The 16,179-nt window shown below is 37.0% G+C and overlaps 1 protein-coding gene across 1 annotated transcript; it reads left to right on the top strand.

Annotated features, from left to right (window-relative positions):
- Positions 1-1,873: 1,873 nt before the first annotated feature.
- LOC131947882 (lipoxygenase homology domain-containing protein 1-like) lies at positions 1,874-10,304 on the top strand. Its single transcript, XM_059309265.1, has 5 exons — positions 1,874-2,054; positions 2,277-2,446; positions 4,165-4,251; positions 9,382-9,417; positions 10,082-10,304. Exons 1-5 carry the CDS (start codon positions 2,000-2,002, stop codon positions 10,145-10,147), a joined length of 414 nt encoding a protein of 137 aa, XP_059165248.1. The 5' UTR covers positions 1,874-1,999; the 3' UTR covers positions 10,148-10,304.
- Positions 10,305-16,179: the final 5,875 nt, after the last annotated feature.

Here is a 16,179-nt window from a genome sequence, read left to right as displayed (position 1 = left end):
TGTGGGTGTGGGTGTGGGTGTGGGTGTGGGTGTGGGTGTGGGTGTGGGTGTGGGTGTGGGCGTGGGCGTGGGCGTGGGCGTGGGCGTGGGCGTAGGCGTAGGCGTAGGCGTAGGCGTAGGTGTAGGTGTAGGTGTAGGTGTAGGTGTAGGTGTGGGTGTGGGTGTGGGTGTGGGTGTAGGTGTGGGTGTGGGTGTGGGATTGGGCGTGGTTGTAGGCGTAGACGTATGCGTAGGCATAGGCGTAAGTGTAGTTGTACGTGTAGATGTAGGTGTAGGTGTAGGTGTAGGTATAGGTGTATGTATATGTATATATGTAATAATTTAATATATTTTAGTTTGTATTATCTACTATTCATGCTATTCCTTAGGTCTATGTGTTGGTATTGTGTAATAGTATATGTCATGTCTCCATTGAACTAACTCTTAAAGCAATATCTAAGTAATAATGTAATCGTTTCCTTTATCTGCAGAGATTTGGTGCTATCAAGTACGGCTCGACATATTTGTGGATGATTTTTTATGAGGGTCACAGGCTGCTGATCAAGACCATTAATGCATTGACGGATGATATAATTTAGTGTGCATTATTATGACTTCTACGACGGAACAATGTTAGGATACTTAAGATTAGACTGAATTTTTGCAGCAGGATACAATGAAAGTAAAAGTGAGATCTTCTGGGTGCTAGCCAGGGGATTAGGTAAAGAGATGATGTTGCCCGCACAGTAGTCCCCGCTTAACATTTGCCTGACAAGTCCAAGGAAAGCTAATCATTAGAAGTTGCGGAAAGAAAGCCAGAGTTACTGATCCTGCTGCAGTAGGGGCTCTACTTCTATCAATTTTTTTTAGTTTTATTTGTGTTTCCCCCATAACAACTTAACTGACTGGTATTCGAGCTCGGAAATGTATAGCTAGTAGCCAATGCACTCCAATCCAACCACGCCGTCCGTAATTATTCTGCTATACAAACAGGACATCCTTTTTAATAAAATAATTTTTAAGTAGTTTTTATTTGCCATGCATAGGTCAACCAAGCACTTAACGTTTCGGTAACGTACGTCACTTTCGCGGCCTTAAAAAAGATGTGTCGCTTGTTTTATTCTAACACTGTGCTTCTCAAACTTTCTTCCAACATAGTGCTTTTATAACTGTTTAACACAACGTGAACAGCTTTCTTAAAATGGTAGAGGGGAAAAAATAATCGTTTGATCCAGGCGCAAGAATGGGTCGATATGACTCTAAAATGCTCTGTCCATAATCATTCTGCAACATTCTGCTGACATATTCTGCTATAAAAACAAAATATCAGCTTGTTTTAAGTTATTTTTTTGGGCGTTGAGAGATCCCCTTTTCGTTATTAAGTAGATTTTTTTACCATTTGTCAACAAACACTCTTAGTACTTAAGGTTTGGTTTCGTACGTCACCTTAGCGGCCTTAAAAAATTATGCGTTGCTTGTTTTATTCTAGCATAGAGGTTCTCAAATAGTGCTTCTCTAAATTTTCTTCTAACACGGTATTTCTCAAACTACCTTCTGACAATACTTCTTAAACATTTTTCAACCACAACCACTAGTACAAACATGAACACTGAACATAGCTATGAGTAAGTATTTCTTATCCAAGCAGGTAAAGTGTATATATTATTTTTTTTTTAAATTATTAACAAACATGTCTTTATTAAATACACTGCCAACCACATTTGAGAGGTCTCCCAACTAATCAATTTTCTACCTAGAGAAGCCCATTTTACAGCATCGCTAACTAGATAAGCCCATTTTACAGCATCGCTGATGAAATACTTAAAACAATCTGACGTACGAAGTTTTTCAAATTGAAGTGGCAAATACTTTATGATAAAAACTAAGCACTCAGCGGCCTTTACATCCTTGAGCTTTCTCGCCTGCCACTGTATAAAGCTTGGCTGTAGGGCCAGATCATTCACACTGGATTGAAAGCCAAAACGACTTTAAGACCGTTTCCAACAACTACACAAAGAAGATGAGCATCACATCGTCCTTTGGTTTGCTTTGTGTGCTGGTGTTATTTCAATCAGGTTAGTTTTGTAACATTATAAAAATAAGTTTTAATCGAACATGTAGTTTTATTTATATTGTTTTATTTTAAAGTGTAACATTTTCTAGTATCAACAACGTAAGAAAGAATGGAACATAACATTGGCAATCTTTCTTATAATTACCCAAATGTGCTAAAAGAAAATTTTGTTTTAAGCTCTCCCTTTAAACAATAATAAAATTAGGATAATCTTTGTCACCAGGATTTACAGAGCGTATCCGGTATACAATAACAATTAGAACAGGTGATATTATGGGTGCTGGGACCGATGCGGCAGTTTACATTACTCTGAGAGGAACTAGAGGCTCCATCAAGTATATTCCACCGTTTTCGTTTGGTAGTTTTGAGCAGGGATCCACGGACACGTTCTCGGTGAGTAGGTGGGTCAGTTAGGGCTGTGAATGGGTTGGTCAATGGACACCAGCGAGAAAAGTCTCAAAGGTATTTGAGAGGTGTATAAATTCATTAAAAAATCATGCACAGCGTATTTACAATTAATATGGTTATAAAATCCTGCCTGTCTGGTTTTTTTCGGACTTTACTAAAGATTGGATGTATTTGATGTTTATAATATTTTCGGTAACTAAAAAAAAATTAAAAAAAAAAGCAAAAACAATTTGGTTTTCACGTGTAATGGCGACATAAACATGGCATCCTGCTATTGGATAGGCTGCCATAGATTTTATTGTACACATTGTAAGCTAAAAATAGAAAACTAGGTCATGGGGTTTTAAATTTGCATTGTTATTTAAAAACTTGATCTGCAAAGTTTTGTAAACAAATAGTTATCGATCACTAAGTTACTGTACAGCCAATCAATATTTGTCTTACGAAAGTGAAACATCCGGTTATAACTTAGGCTTGATGAAAATAAATAGAAATGTAGCCTTAAACTCAACAAATTATTTTCAAGTTCTCTGGATTTGCAACTTTTATAGCATTTATTCTAAGAATATAAAATTTCTAAATTAATTTTAGGCTTAAGTTTTTATTTTTTATTTTTTTTACGGTCTAAATCTAAAAAAAACACGTTTTTATTCCATGACAACAACATTATGGAAGGAATCTCGTCAACTCGCTCGCCTCCATTAAGACAGTACAGGAGCAGTGAGTGGGTTGGTCAATTAAGACAGTATAGGGGAACTGAGAGGGTTTGTCAATTAAGACAGTACAAGGACAGTGATTGGGTTGGTGAATTAAGACAGTACAGTGGCTGTGAGTGGATGTATCAATTAAGACAGTATAGGAGAACTGAGAGGGTTGGTCATTTAAGACAGTCAATGGGTAAAGAGGGGGTTGGTCACTAAAGACAGTAAAGAGGCAGTGAGCTGGTTGGTCAATACAGACAGTATACAGTTAGTTTGTCAATTAAGACAGTAAAAGGGCAGTGAGTGTGTTGGTCATTCAAGATAGTATAGGTGCAATGAATGGGCTAGTCATTTAAGACAATTTAGGGGCAGCTAGTGGGTTGGTCAGTTAAGACAGTGAGTGGGTTGGTCAATTCATACATTGAGTGGGTTGGTCATTTCGGACAGTTTCGCTCAACTTACGGCTTCTCTATTACTACATAAATACTGTCTTTTGCTCTTCAAAACGGATACGTTACAAAATGTGCATATTTCCAATGATAAGAAAACGATTGGATTCATTACTGCTGTATATTAACAAACTGTGACTTCCAAAGGTGATTACGATGTGCATACAATCTGCTATAGCTTGATGTACTTTTATTGACTTACAGTATGTTACACTCGGCTTTCTAATTATTTTTGGCTCGTTTTGGGTCAGATGTAACACTAATAAAGAAAACAATCCACAAAGCGAATTTGTAACATTGAAGTATATTTTTTACCAACTACAAGAGATATTGACACGAAGAAAAACTGAAGACAAAGTACACTATGTTGACGCTACCCAAACTTACGTATAGACATCTGCGTAAAGCAGTACAAAAATAAAGCAAACTTAAATGTTTCTAAACATTATATTTAATGTAAACCAGATTATAAAATTTTGGATCTTTAAACGACTAGATTAAAAAAAAAACGATATATTATTCTAATATATGAAATTGGATTCATTTTTTCTAGACTATTGCTGAAAATGTAGGACAACTACAATCATTTACGATTGGACACGAGAACAATGGGTGGAGACCAGCCTGGTTTCTAGATGATGTGAGTTTTATGTTGACTTTTTACTTTCTCGTATACAGGATATAGAGGAATTATTGTAATCGTGCACAAAATCACCTGAAATTTTGACAGTTTTCACAGTTTTACTTCTCAGTACTTATCATATACGGAGCATAGGGGACTTATTTTAATCGAACTAAAGTTCTAAATCCACATTTATTAAAATGTCGTTATCTGTCCTAAACTTTCTCGAATATTCTTATGTAACACTACGGGGGACGGCAACTGGGGATATAGACATGCTTTTTTAATAAATCTTGACTTGGTTAAATTTTTAGTACAAAAGTGTATCTTGTAGAAAAAAGAAATGCGCACCAACTAAACTGCAAACAATGCTTTTTAAATAGTACCGAACATTAGTACCTTATAAATTCAAATGCATATTTTGAGAAATATTAAATTAAAACGTAATGTATTACTTCCAGTCAAAAGAAAATACTAACTTTTTTTAACATAACAGAGAATTAATTTTTTTTACTTCTAAGTGGAATTTCATCTGTCTTACAAAAATAGTACGGAAGTTAAAGGTTTTTGAAAAATTTAAAGTACAATAAGTTCCACTTCCGTTTACGGCAAATCAGTGAAAAGTTGATACACAACTACAAATGTGATGTAATACTTATACATGAAATTTTATAAACTTAGCTGTAAATATACCCAAGTTGTTGTAATCACAGACACATAGACACACAAATACGCACACACAGACATACAGACAATATTGCAAAAAGTATGGGTTTTTTTCCGCCACAGGAAAGTGTTAAGCGTTGAGTTATATGAAAATCTAGATTTCGATTTTTTACACGATTACAATACTTCTTCTATATTCTTATGAAACTGATTTATTTAGAAAACTAGCCTTCCGTCCAGGCCCTGCACTGGGCTCTGTAAAGGACCATAATTTATGTTTATTAAGCAGCATATACCCGTCATTGCTCGAGTTTAGGTAATATGTCACTTTTGGATTTAACCCTAACCACAACCAATCAAAACCAAAACACACAAAAAACGCAAAAATAACGCAAACACAAACACAAAGGTAACACAAACACAAAGGAAAAAACAAATACAAACGCTAACACAATTAATAACACAACCATAAACGCAAAAACAAGCACAAATACACACACAAACACAATCCCAACCAAAAACACACACCCGACTATAAACACAAATAAAAATCAAAATACAAACGCAAACGCAAACGCAAACTAAAACATAAACACAAACGCAAATATAAATACAAATGGAAAAACAAAACGCAAACCTAAACGGAAACAATATCTCAAAGTAATGGGGCGCCGGTAGACATGCCTGGATCATTTAGTGAACTATTATAATACCCCCAGCTTGTCCCGAAAGATAGAAGTAAACATGGAGGACTATTAGGAGGACTGTTATCGATTTTAAATAATAATTAGTAAACAGTACGTTCAGTGTATAATATAAATAAAAGACAGTATTTAAAATATTCGTGTTTTACTTACCACATTTCATTTTATCAATTTATGCTAAGTATATATATATTTTTTTTCAAACACAAAAACAAACTAATAAATTTGTCCCCCCTTCCACCCCCCCCCCTCCGCGGATGTAATGTTTTTTTAACGGGAAGCAATTTTTTTTGTCATCTTTCGCGAGAAATAATCGGCAATAATGGAAAAATATAAGAAATTTGTAAACTTTTCAATTTTTTTTAGGATGATACATTTTCTAATACTTTGCTTATTACACTTAAGTTAAGGTTAATTAAAATGATATGTTTGGAAAAAGACCTTTATTGTATTATAACACCATCCATGGTATTTTTTAAAAATCATTCATTTAGATAATATAATCTTTAAGAATATGGCGATCAAGTCAAGTTTTTTACTATATGTTTCTGTTACCAAGAGTCCGTCCCCTGTCACAGATAAACAGAGGCACAAAATCCGTTATGGCTTTGTATATTAGATCTGGTGCCCTGTCAAAACGGCCCGGGACAAATCGGCCCCGTCAAAACGGCCCCGTTAATACGACCCCGTCAAATCGACTCCCGACAAACCGACCCCGTCAAAATAGCCCCGTCAAAAGGGCCCCGACTTATTGGCTCCCGTCAAATGGGCTCCCGTCATATTGACTTGCGACATATAGGCTCCCGACAAATGGGCTCCCGATATTTAGGCTCCCGACAAATTGACTCCCGACATATTAACCCCTGACAAATAGGCTCAGGACATATTGGCTCCCGACAAAGCGGCTCCCGACATATTGGCTCCCGACATAAGGGCTCAAGACAAATGGGCTCCCGGCAAATGGGCTCACGATATCTTGGCTACCGACAAATGGGCTCCCGACCGATTGGCTCCCGGCAATTGGGCTCCCGACATATTGGCTTTTGACAAAATGACTCCCGACATATTGGCTCCAGAAAAATGAATGATATGACCACTATTGGCATAAAAGTAACCATTGTGTCCTACCTCCAATACCACCATAACCTCTTTTTAATGCCCGAATGAAATTATTTTTTCATGAACCAACATTAATTCACAAACAAATCGAGCCCTTAACAGCTAAATTCCACCAATTCTAAAGATTTGATAATGTTTAATTTACAACAGAAAGATCTGTTGCTTAAAAGCGAACACAGAAGTGTAAATGTATGATATACATGATGTTAACATGATAACAGCATTTTGTTTTGATAACCTACAAGCACAGTGGCGTAGCGAGGTCGGGTGTCACCCCCGGGGACAAACTTTCAAGTTTTTGATTTGCACCCCCCCCCCAAACTTTCGATTTGCACCCCCACCCCCTCAACTTTTTCTCTATATATTTTGCTATTTTTCGCCTTGGTGTCACCCCCCTAAATGGTGTACCCCGGTGCGGTCCGCATCCCCCGCACCCCCCCCCTCGCTACGCCCCTGTACAAGCATATTGCAGTTAGGAAGGTACAGCGTGGACCCTTCTCCCCACACAATGAGTTGGAACAGCCTATAACCGACTCAATTATGGATGTCATAGATAGATGACCCTTAAATTAAAACATACTATATTTTATAATAGATAAACTAATATAAAAATAAGGCCTGCCGAACAAGAGATGCATACGTTGTATTACATAAGAGTGTTGGATAAGCTAACTCTAAAGAATATTGATGAAGGCGTCCCACTGGCAGACGTCATATTCAATGAGACCGCTTTGCCGGGAGACTTAGTCTCTACAGAAACGGTATTGTCAGTGCAGTGGCGTAGCTAGGATTTTTGGGCCCCTATGCAAAAATTATCAGCCGTTAGGCCAGTGGCGTCGCTAGGTCGGGTCTCACCCGGTGCGGCACTTCGTATTGTCACCCCCCTCCCAGGAAACAAAGCATATATATATATATATATATATATATATATATATATATATATATATATATATATATATATATATATAGGCCTATATATGTATGTATATATATATATATATATATATATATATATATGTGTGTGTGTGTGTGTGTGTGTGTGTGTGTCGGCCTACATAGGCCTAAAATTTATATATATGCCACATACTGGTACACGTACGTGTTTAAGCTTTAATCACTGCTGACTTAATAGTAACGATGTTTATCTGCAGTCTGTTTATAATACAGTTGGATGTAGCATTGTTTACTTTATAGTTTACGTTTACGTCGTGGTGTCACACCCCCCCCCCCCCTCCCCTCTTGATATAATTTTCGATTTGTACTTAGAAGACTATTTAACTTTAATGGATCTGGAAAATGGCATTTCATTCTATAAATTTTACAATTTTTTGCCTTTGGTGTCACCCCCCGTAAATGGTGTCACCCGTTGCGGTCCGCACCCCCCGCCTCGCCTTCGCTACGCCTCTGCGTTAGGCTACAGAGGAGTTAAACGAAGAGATCAACTTCTACTTACGATGGATATTTTTTAATATATAAATATTCTGAAGGCAACATTTTGTATTTTATATGTCCTGATTTTGTATTTATACTGTATTATTATGCTTGCCTACTACTGCTAAAAAGTTTATTTATAGGCTGATTCTCTCAATGTCTTGCACGACAAAGTGATATAGCCTGTAGTGTTATTATAACGATTGGGCTCTGTTCGACCCACAAACACTGAATCCCACTGCCGAAACGGTGGGGGGCTTTTTGGAACTTTTAACCTTTTTCTTTTTTAAAATTATTTAAATGTAACAAATATTAAAATTCCATTGTAAAAGTTTTAATTTTTTATGAGGGAAAAGGGCCCCTATGTGCCTTCGGCCCACATGCCTTGCTTACGCTAGCTTTACGGTAGCTACGCCACTGTGTCAGTGGTCCTTTTGTCTGGAGCCAAATTGACAGGAGCCTTTTTGTCGGGAGCCAAAATGACGCTAGCCTATTTGTCGGGAGTCGTAATGACGGGGGCCGTTTTGTGGAAAAAACTAAATGACGGGAGACTATATGTCGGGAGCCAAAATGACGGGAGCCTATTTGTCAGGAGCCTTATTGACTGGAGCCCTTTTGTCGGGAGCCTATATAACGGGAGCCTATTTGTCGGTAGCCTAAATGACGGGAGCCTATTTGTCGGGAGCCTATATGACGGGGTCTATATGTCGCTGGCCCTTTTGACGGGGCCGATTTGACGGGGTCGTTTTGACGGGGTCGTTTTGTCGGGGTCGTTTTGACGGGGCCGTTTCGTCATTGGCCGAATTGACGCCGCACGATTAGATCTATAACAGAATAACTGAATGTTTGTGTCGAAAATGAATAAAAAGATTTTACCACAGACCCACCCTTAATTTAATAACCTTATATATATATATATATATATATATATATATATATATATATATATATATATATATATATATATATATATATATATATATATATATATATATAGTTATTTAGTTATTTAGTTATTTAGTTATTTATTTATTTATGTATTTATATATTAGATTTTAAACAGAATATCTGTCGAAATTGAGTTAAAGGATTTGACCTAAAACCCACCCTTCACTTAATTCCCTTACAGAGAGATATAGAAATCGATATAATAAACGGTGTACTAAACTAAAGCTTGTAAATTGCGAAGTTTTATTGTGCTGAATAAATTTTCCGCTCTTTTTTTCAGGTGCGCCTTACTCAGCACGTGACACCTAGTGTTGAGGTACGTTAATCTGAGTAGCTTAATTTTAGAAACACATTGTTTTTAACACTAAGATATAGCTATGAAAAAAATGTACTAGTGATAGTTTAATGCATTTAGAATGCAAGAGAACTGCCTTATTAAAAGAATTTTGCTAGGCTGTGGGAACGTTATATTCCTGCTGCCAGCCAACAGCTTTATTCTGAAGATAGGGTTTGGTTCTTGAGTTGGACACACTTTCATACATCCTATTTGTAAAATGGGAGCAAAGGGGCTGCGTTCAACAAAAGTCTTAATATTATTAAAACATGGTAATGTGGAGAATCGCTAGACTGCTTGCCCGAATGTCTGGAGTTCGGATCTCGGTCCAGACTCCGACTACTGGTTGGACTGAGTTCACCAATTTCTGATAGGTACGTAACTCATATTGGGGAAAGTAAAGACTACTGGTTAGACTGAGTTCACCAATTTCTGATAGGTACGTAACTCATATTGGGGAAAGTAAAGGTGGCTGGCATTGTGTTTTCAACACCATTTATACAAATGCCTAGGTCTAAAAACATTGAAATTATACTTATTTTGCATATGGATCATTAGATCTTAAACGAGAAATGTATTTTAACTACTACATTTAAAAACGTAATATATTAAATCATCGTAATCAACTGTTTCCCTTCTACCACAGTACTATTTCAAATTTAACAGCTGGATATCCAACAGAAATCGAATATTTAAAACTGTTTCAGTTTAACAATAGGAAAATGTAAAAACCCACCTTGGTAGACAGTTTGTGAACTAAAATTTTGAACTTGGCGCATTCATTATTTTTAAATTTCACTTAGTTTAAGTCATTGGATCAAAATGTTTTATGTAGAGTTTTTAAGACAACAAATATTTTTTTTAACATGAAATTAAAATAAATTCTAGCATTCATGAATCAATTGTTTTTCTTATGAGTGTTTTGATATTGGTCTGTGATGATGACTTGCGTTGTTTGAATGTAATGTTGATATGAGGTGTTGGTTTCTAATGTATGGTTTTAATTTCTGCTTGATGTTGTTCTGTTATGTTGGTCATACAGCTATGTGTTACGACTATTGCTGTTAGTAAATTGAAACTCTAAATTTGATTTTTATGTGTGCCTGTGTGTATTTTCTCACAAGCATGTTACTATTTGAGTACATCATTCACTCTACTACCGATTACTCCCTGCCATTCTCTTCCCGCCATTACCCCTCCCAGATTTAGTAGCTCCTCTCCAAACCACATGAAATAACTTTGTATTGATGTGCCCTGCGGCGATAGACTGCTAACCCGAAATTCTCGAGTTCGAATCCGGGTTCACGTTAAAATGTCCCTAATTACAACAACCTCTGATGGGTACCCAATTCACGCTTGGAAAAATAAACCCGACTAGTCATAGTGCTGACCAAATCATCCCTTCATATGCCACGGTCAAGGTAAAAAACATGAATTCTACATCATCTGCCGTTAGATCTAAAGAGTAATGATTACTTTACAATTTTCCCTGTAGTAAGTACCGATTATTGAAACTCCTATTATACATGTCGGACGAATTGCTGAGCGCATGCTTAGCGTTTTCAAGCACACGATTCCGCTTAGTTCTACAGAATCATGGCTTTTAAAGTTTATTAGTAGATAAACTTTGTTCAGGTCTTTGAATCTGTAGTGCGAAATTTCCAGTGTGTTGTTTCATTGTCTGGCTCCCACTGAACTTTGTTTGGCTGGTATAACATTGACAGTCTGCACGGTTGGGGCATGACAATTTTAAAACTGCGGTGTAGCAGACGAGAGAGAACAGTAGCAAAGATCATCCATTTTTGCCAGTCCCCCCAGCCTCCACACTGACCACAACCCGTACGAAGAAACACAAGATATTTTACAGTTCTACTTTATCTACAAGTACCTTGTGAGGGATTGAAAGGGAAATATGGTAAGGAAGTTGGAGAAGGGTGAGGGAGGAAGTTATTGGGAGAAGGGTGAGGGAGGAAGTTGTTGGGAGAAGGGTGAGGGAGGAAGTTGGTGGGAGAAGGGTGATGGAGGAAGTTGGTGAAAGAAGGGTGGGGGAGGAAGTTGTTGGGAGAAGGTTGAGGGGGTAGTTGGTGGGAGAAGGAGAAGGGTGATGGGGGAAGTTAGTGGGAGAAGGAGAAGGGTGAGGGAGGAAGTTGTTGGGAGAAGGGTGAGGGAGGAAGTTGTTGGGAGAAGGGTGAGGGAGGAAGTTGGTGGGAGAAGGGTCAGGGAGGAAGTTGGTGGGAGAAGGAGAAGGGTGAGGGAGGAAGTTGGTGGGAGAAGGGTGAGGGTGAGGGAGGAAGTTGGTGGGAGAAGTGTGAGGGTGAGGGAGGAAGTTGGTGGGAGAAGTGTGAGGGAGAAAGTTGTTGGGAGAAACTAAGGGGAGAAAATAACATATTCTGGCCTGTAAACTGTCGTCACGAACGGCTGCTTTCACGGAGTCGGGGAGAGGTGTGGAAAGTGAAGGTGAGGATAATCGTCATTCACTTGGCCCCTAGCTACTGATAGTGTTTTATAACAAAATCTATATTTATAATTCTCTTCTGGGATCAGTTAGAAAACAAGCTGCAAGCGCGCCTTTGCAGTCCCCTCTCTTCCTCTCTATCAATATCACTACCACCCCCACCCCACCCCCACATGATCTGGTGAGCGGTGTTCACTCTGTTTACATTTTACAATCACAGAGACGGGTTTGGTGACGGCTATTAGGGGCAGATAATTTAGTTTGAAACGATTTTAAACTTAGAGGCGGTAACTAAGAGGAGGCTGCTTTCACGTGGGGGGGGGGGGTAGTGTTTTTAAGCAAATATTTTCAATGGCAGCATTGGTACTGTCGAATTCACAAATTATAAATTACTGAAAAGTAGAAAAAAAAAAACTAAATAGCGGCGTATGATACGCAGCGGGTCGGCTCGTAGGAATTAAACTAAATAGCGGCGTATGCGACGTCGCGGGTCGGCTGGTTATTATTAAAGCGACTAAAAGTTTAGTCTCGAATAAAGAATAATTGATGTGTATCAGTGAAATAAACTTGACCAATGTCCAGCGTCGGAAACGGAGTGGTCATACGGCAGATACTTCTAGAAATGAAATATTATTTAATGTAGGGCTAGTATCGGACGGTGCATTCGGCTTAAGCCGGACATTTAATGTATATGTTCGCTTCCAATTGTATAGAGGGACAGATTTTGGCGTCTACTCATTGGTGTGGGCTAAGGTTAGGTTTCTGCTATCACGAAAATGTAACCTGGACTTGGTTGTATTTATTGGAGCAAATATAAAATATTGGTTTTATATTGGCAGGTTTTTTTTCAATCTTTCAAATGGTATATTTTATTTTGTATTATTATTACTGAAAACTGTTAGTATACTTTTGATTAGAATGCCTTTCTGTGTTGGGAGACAATGAAAATAAAAGTGAGATCCTCTGCCATATTCTGCTTTGTAAACAGGACATCCTTTCTAGCAAAATATAAACTTGTTTTAAGTGTACCTTGGACGTAGGGAGACTCCTTTTTTTAAGTAGATTTTCTTGCCATGCATTGGTCAACAAAAAACTTACGTTTGGGTGATGTACGTCACGTTAGCGGCCTTAAAAAATGGTGAGTTGCTTGTTTTATTCTAACGCAGAGGTTCTCAAATTTTCTTCTAACAAAGTGCTTCTCTAACTTACTCTAGTACAGTGCTTCTCAATATTTTCTCAACCACAACCAATAACACGAACACAAATATTGAACATGAATATGAACAGGGGCGGAACTACAGTGCCGCCAGACCACGCATTGCGGGGTGGGGGGGGGGGCAGGCCGTTTAGGGGCCCACGGCTGACCATAATTAATATTTTTTTTTAAATTTGAATTTAATTTTCGTGCATTTTTGCCTTGATATTTGGTTTGTAAAAGAAAACCACTGTAGCTGCGGTACGATTATCTTTATTTTACAGTAACTATACCACGCTCTTCCGCAAAAAAATAAAATAAAATCCATTACACAAACTACAGTGTAAAATATAGGCAACTCTTCAAAAATTAATGACTTCTTAGACTCGTTGCCCCCCTTTGATAGCTAAATTGAGGACACGTAAGTGTTTGACCGATCCTCCAAAGTGTACTGTGGCGGATGGGGCAGGGGATGGGGACCAAAAAGGGGGCTCACAAATTGTCGTCAAATTTTTTATATATTTAATAAAGCTATTTATAGTTGTATTTTTTAACCATCGTCAAGGCCGAGTTCTATTTCCCTACAATCAAACACACGCTGTCGCCGGCAAAATTCTTTTTCAAAAAACAACAAAGTCCATATCACGAGAAGCCGCTACATATGAAGTGGACTTTCATGATGCGCGGTTCTTCTTTTCGGCAGTAGTTAGGGACCCGAAATCCATTGTACATTTTTCAATGTTAATATGTGTTTGTGATAGTGGTTGAACTTGTTTCCTGTACTATCTTGTATCCTACAAATAATAAAAAAAATATATAATACTAGAAACTTCGGATTTATGTACGTTTGCTTGTTTTTGCTTTTACAAGAAATATCATAGTAAACTTTAAAGGCCTCTAGTTGGAATTATCTCCCCTGAGTAAGTTTTACAAATAGGCGATGCTGACGTACATTGGCGTTTTGTTGTCTCTTTCAAGATTTTTTCCCGAGCCAACCCCCATCCCATCCCTCTTTTTTAGCCTCGCAAGTATCGAGTAGATCAATGTATCGTTTATGAACTACTTCCTAACCGTACGTTCACCACTTCAGCACATTTTGTCAGACACTAGACAGCACTAGTCAACAGATATTAATTTACTTGCATAGTATTAGGCACACATCTAATTCACAAAACAGGGAAGGTAAGATTATTTTTTATATAATTATTTAGAAATTAATTAGAAAGTTTTGAATGGCTTTTTGTTAGTCGTTAAAAAATGTGACATCATTTGCGAATTCCCCCTCCCCCCCCCCCCCCCCTCATTGTGAAGCATTATCCAAAAAGGTTGATTTTAAAAAAATTGTCTGTCCATAGGGAAAAAAATTCTCTTCAATTCATACTATTTTCAGCACACGTGTTTTTGAATGACTACAGAAAAAAATGTATGTAAAATTTATTCCAATACAATACTTTGTCAGATATCCATGTGTTGATTAGACTGATTACACACAATATGATTTTATAGGGTTCTTATGATTCTGTACAATCCAGTGGATTTGGACAAGCAGCGGTATAACCCTTACATATTACACAGTGTAGACCTAGAGGTGATAGTGCTTACAGCACTGTTTAGAAAAAAAAGTTTCAAATTTTCTGTTTTTTGGGTCTGTCAGGGAGTGTATCTATAAAAAAGGACAACTTGAGTACAATTTCAGATATGTTGACGAAATTTCGTTTATAGGTTTTATGTTAGGCCTGTATAGCTCTGTATTAAATTTGGAATGATTTCAAATAACCGGAAATGGTAAGTTAAGTACAGTATCAATTAGGAAGAAGAAAATTCATATATAAGACTTTATACTTGGATTTTTTCAAGTTTTGAGTGAAGTGTTACTTAATTTTATATTGGTTAAAAAAACAGATACTTTTAATACCTTAGTTAGATGAGCCAAATTGTATACATAGGTATGAGATATGATTTTCTTGATTCTGTCAACTATTAAGTGATTTCCGTGAGTGGAAGTAGTGATTTACGTTATTTCCAATTTATCAAAAAAGGAAATTCAGTGTTTCTATAAACTACTAATTTTATAATACGCACAGTTTTCGTTTAATTCTACGGATATGAGCGAGTTTACGATAATCCTGACATCAGTATAGTTGAATAAAAATCATGTTTTTTTTTTTAAAATAGGATTTTGCAATCAAACCAATTATAAAAAGTATTTAAACAATAAAACTTAAGCCTTAAAATAGTTTAGAAAGTTTTTAATTAAGAATCAATTTTATAAAAAGTTGTAAATTGCACGAACTTGAAAATAATTTTTAAGTTTAAAGCAATATTTGTGTTTTTTTTTCATCAAACCAAAGTTATAAGATGTAGCTACACTTTCATATTAAAAACTCTGATTTGTTTTTAAAACCATATAACACAGTTTGATTAAAATGTAAACAAAGAACTTGTTTTTGGCTTTTAAAAAAAATTACTTAATTACCGAAAATACTGAAAACATCAATCACGTCCAAAAAATCAGTTTTTATAATCATGTTTAATCATGTTTATTATAATAACAAATGGACGGAGTGGTCTATCGGTAGAGAGCTGGACTGCTAACCCGTGGTCTAGCGGTAGAGAGCTGGACTGCTAACCCGTAAGTCTCAAGTTCGAATCCGGGTTCAAGTCAGTAGACCGTCCCTGAGTCCACCCAGCTCTGATGGGTACCTAACTCACGTTAGTTAGAGTAAAGGCGGCTGGGCATAGTGCTGACCACACAATCTCTTCATATGCCGAGGTCACAGAAACAAGTGAACTCTACTTCACTTGCCCCATAGACCACCAGGTTTGAAAGGGAAATTTACTTTTTACTTTATTATAATAACATCGTGTATGATTTTAAACATATTTATAGACCTTTCGAAAATTTCTAGACTATTCTTGGTTGTCTCTATTGGTGTTCACTTACTTTGTTCTGCTCGGTTCTATTATATTTAAAGGATGTAACTTTAAAGAAAAAGAAAGTAATATCCTTTTCTAAACAAAAAACTAAATTTAATTTATTTTTCGCGTATTAAAAAAATTAAATAACCATTTTTCCTTTTGTAATATCTTTTAT

The sequence above is a fragment of the Physella acuta genome, unplaced genomic scaffold (assembly GCF_028476545.2).
Source record: "Physella acuta isolate Inbredline_101_S28 unplaced genomic scaffold, ASM2847654v3 ptg000610l, whole genome shotgun sequence".
NCBI lineage: Eukaryota > Metazoa > Mollusca > Gastropoda > Physidae > Physella > Physella acuta.
This window is presented reverse-complemented; position numbering and strand designations above follow the sequence as displayed.

Excerpts from the sequence above, each read along its gene's own strand:
- LOC131947882 (XM_059309265.1), top strand. The coding sequence starts at position 2,000 with ATGAGCATCACATCGTCCTTTGGTTTGCTTTGTGTGCTGGTGTTATTT. Across the intron at positions 2,055-2,276 it reads GCTGGTGTTATTTCAATCAG|GATTTACAGAGCGTATCCGG; the intron begins GTTAGTTTTGTA and ends CTTTGTCACCAG. Across the intron at positions 2,447-4,164 it reads GATCCACGGACACGTTCTCG|ACTATTGCTGAAAATGTAGG; the intron begins GTGAGTAGGTGG and ends CATTTTTTCTAG.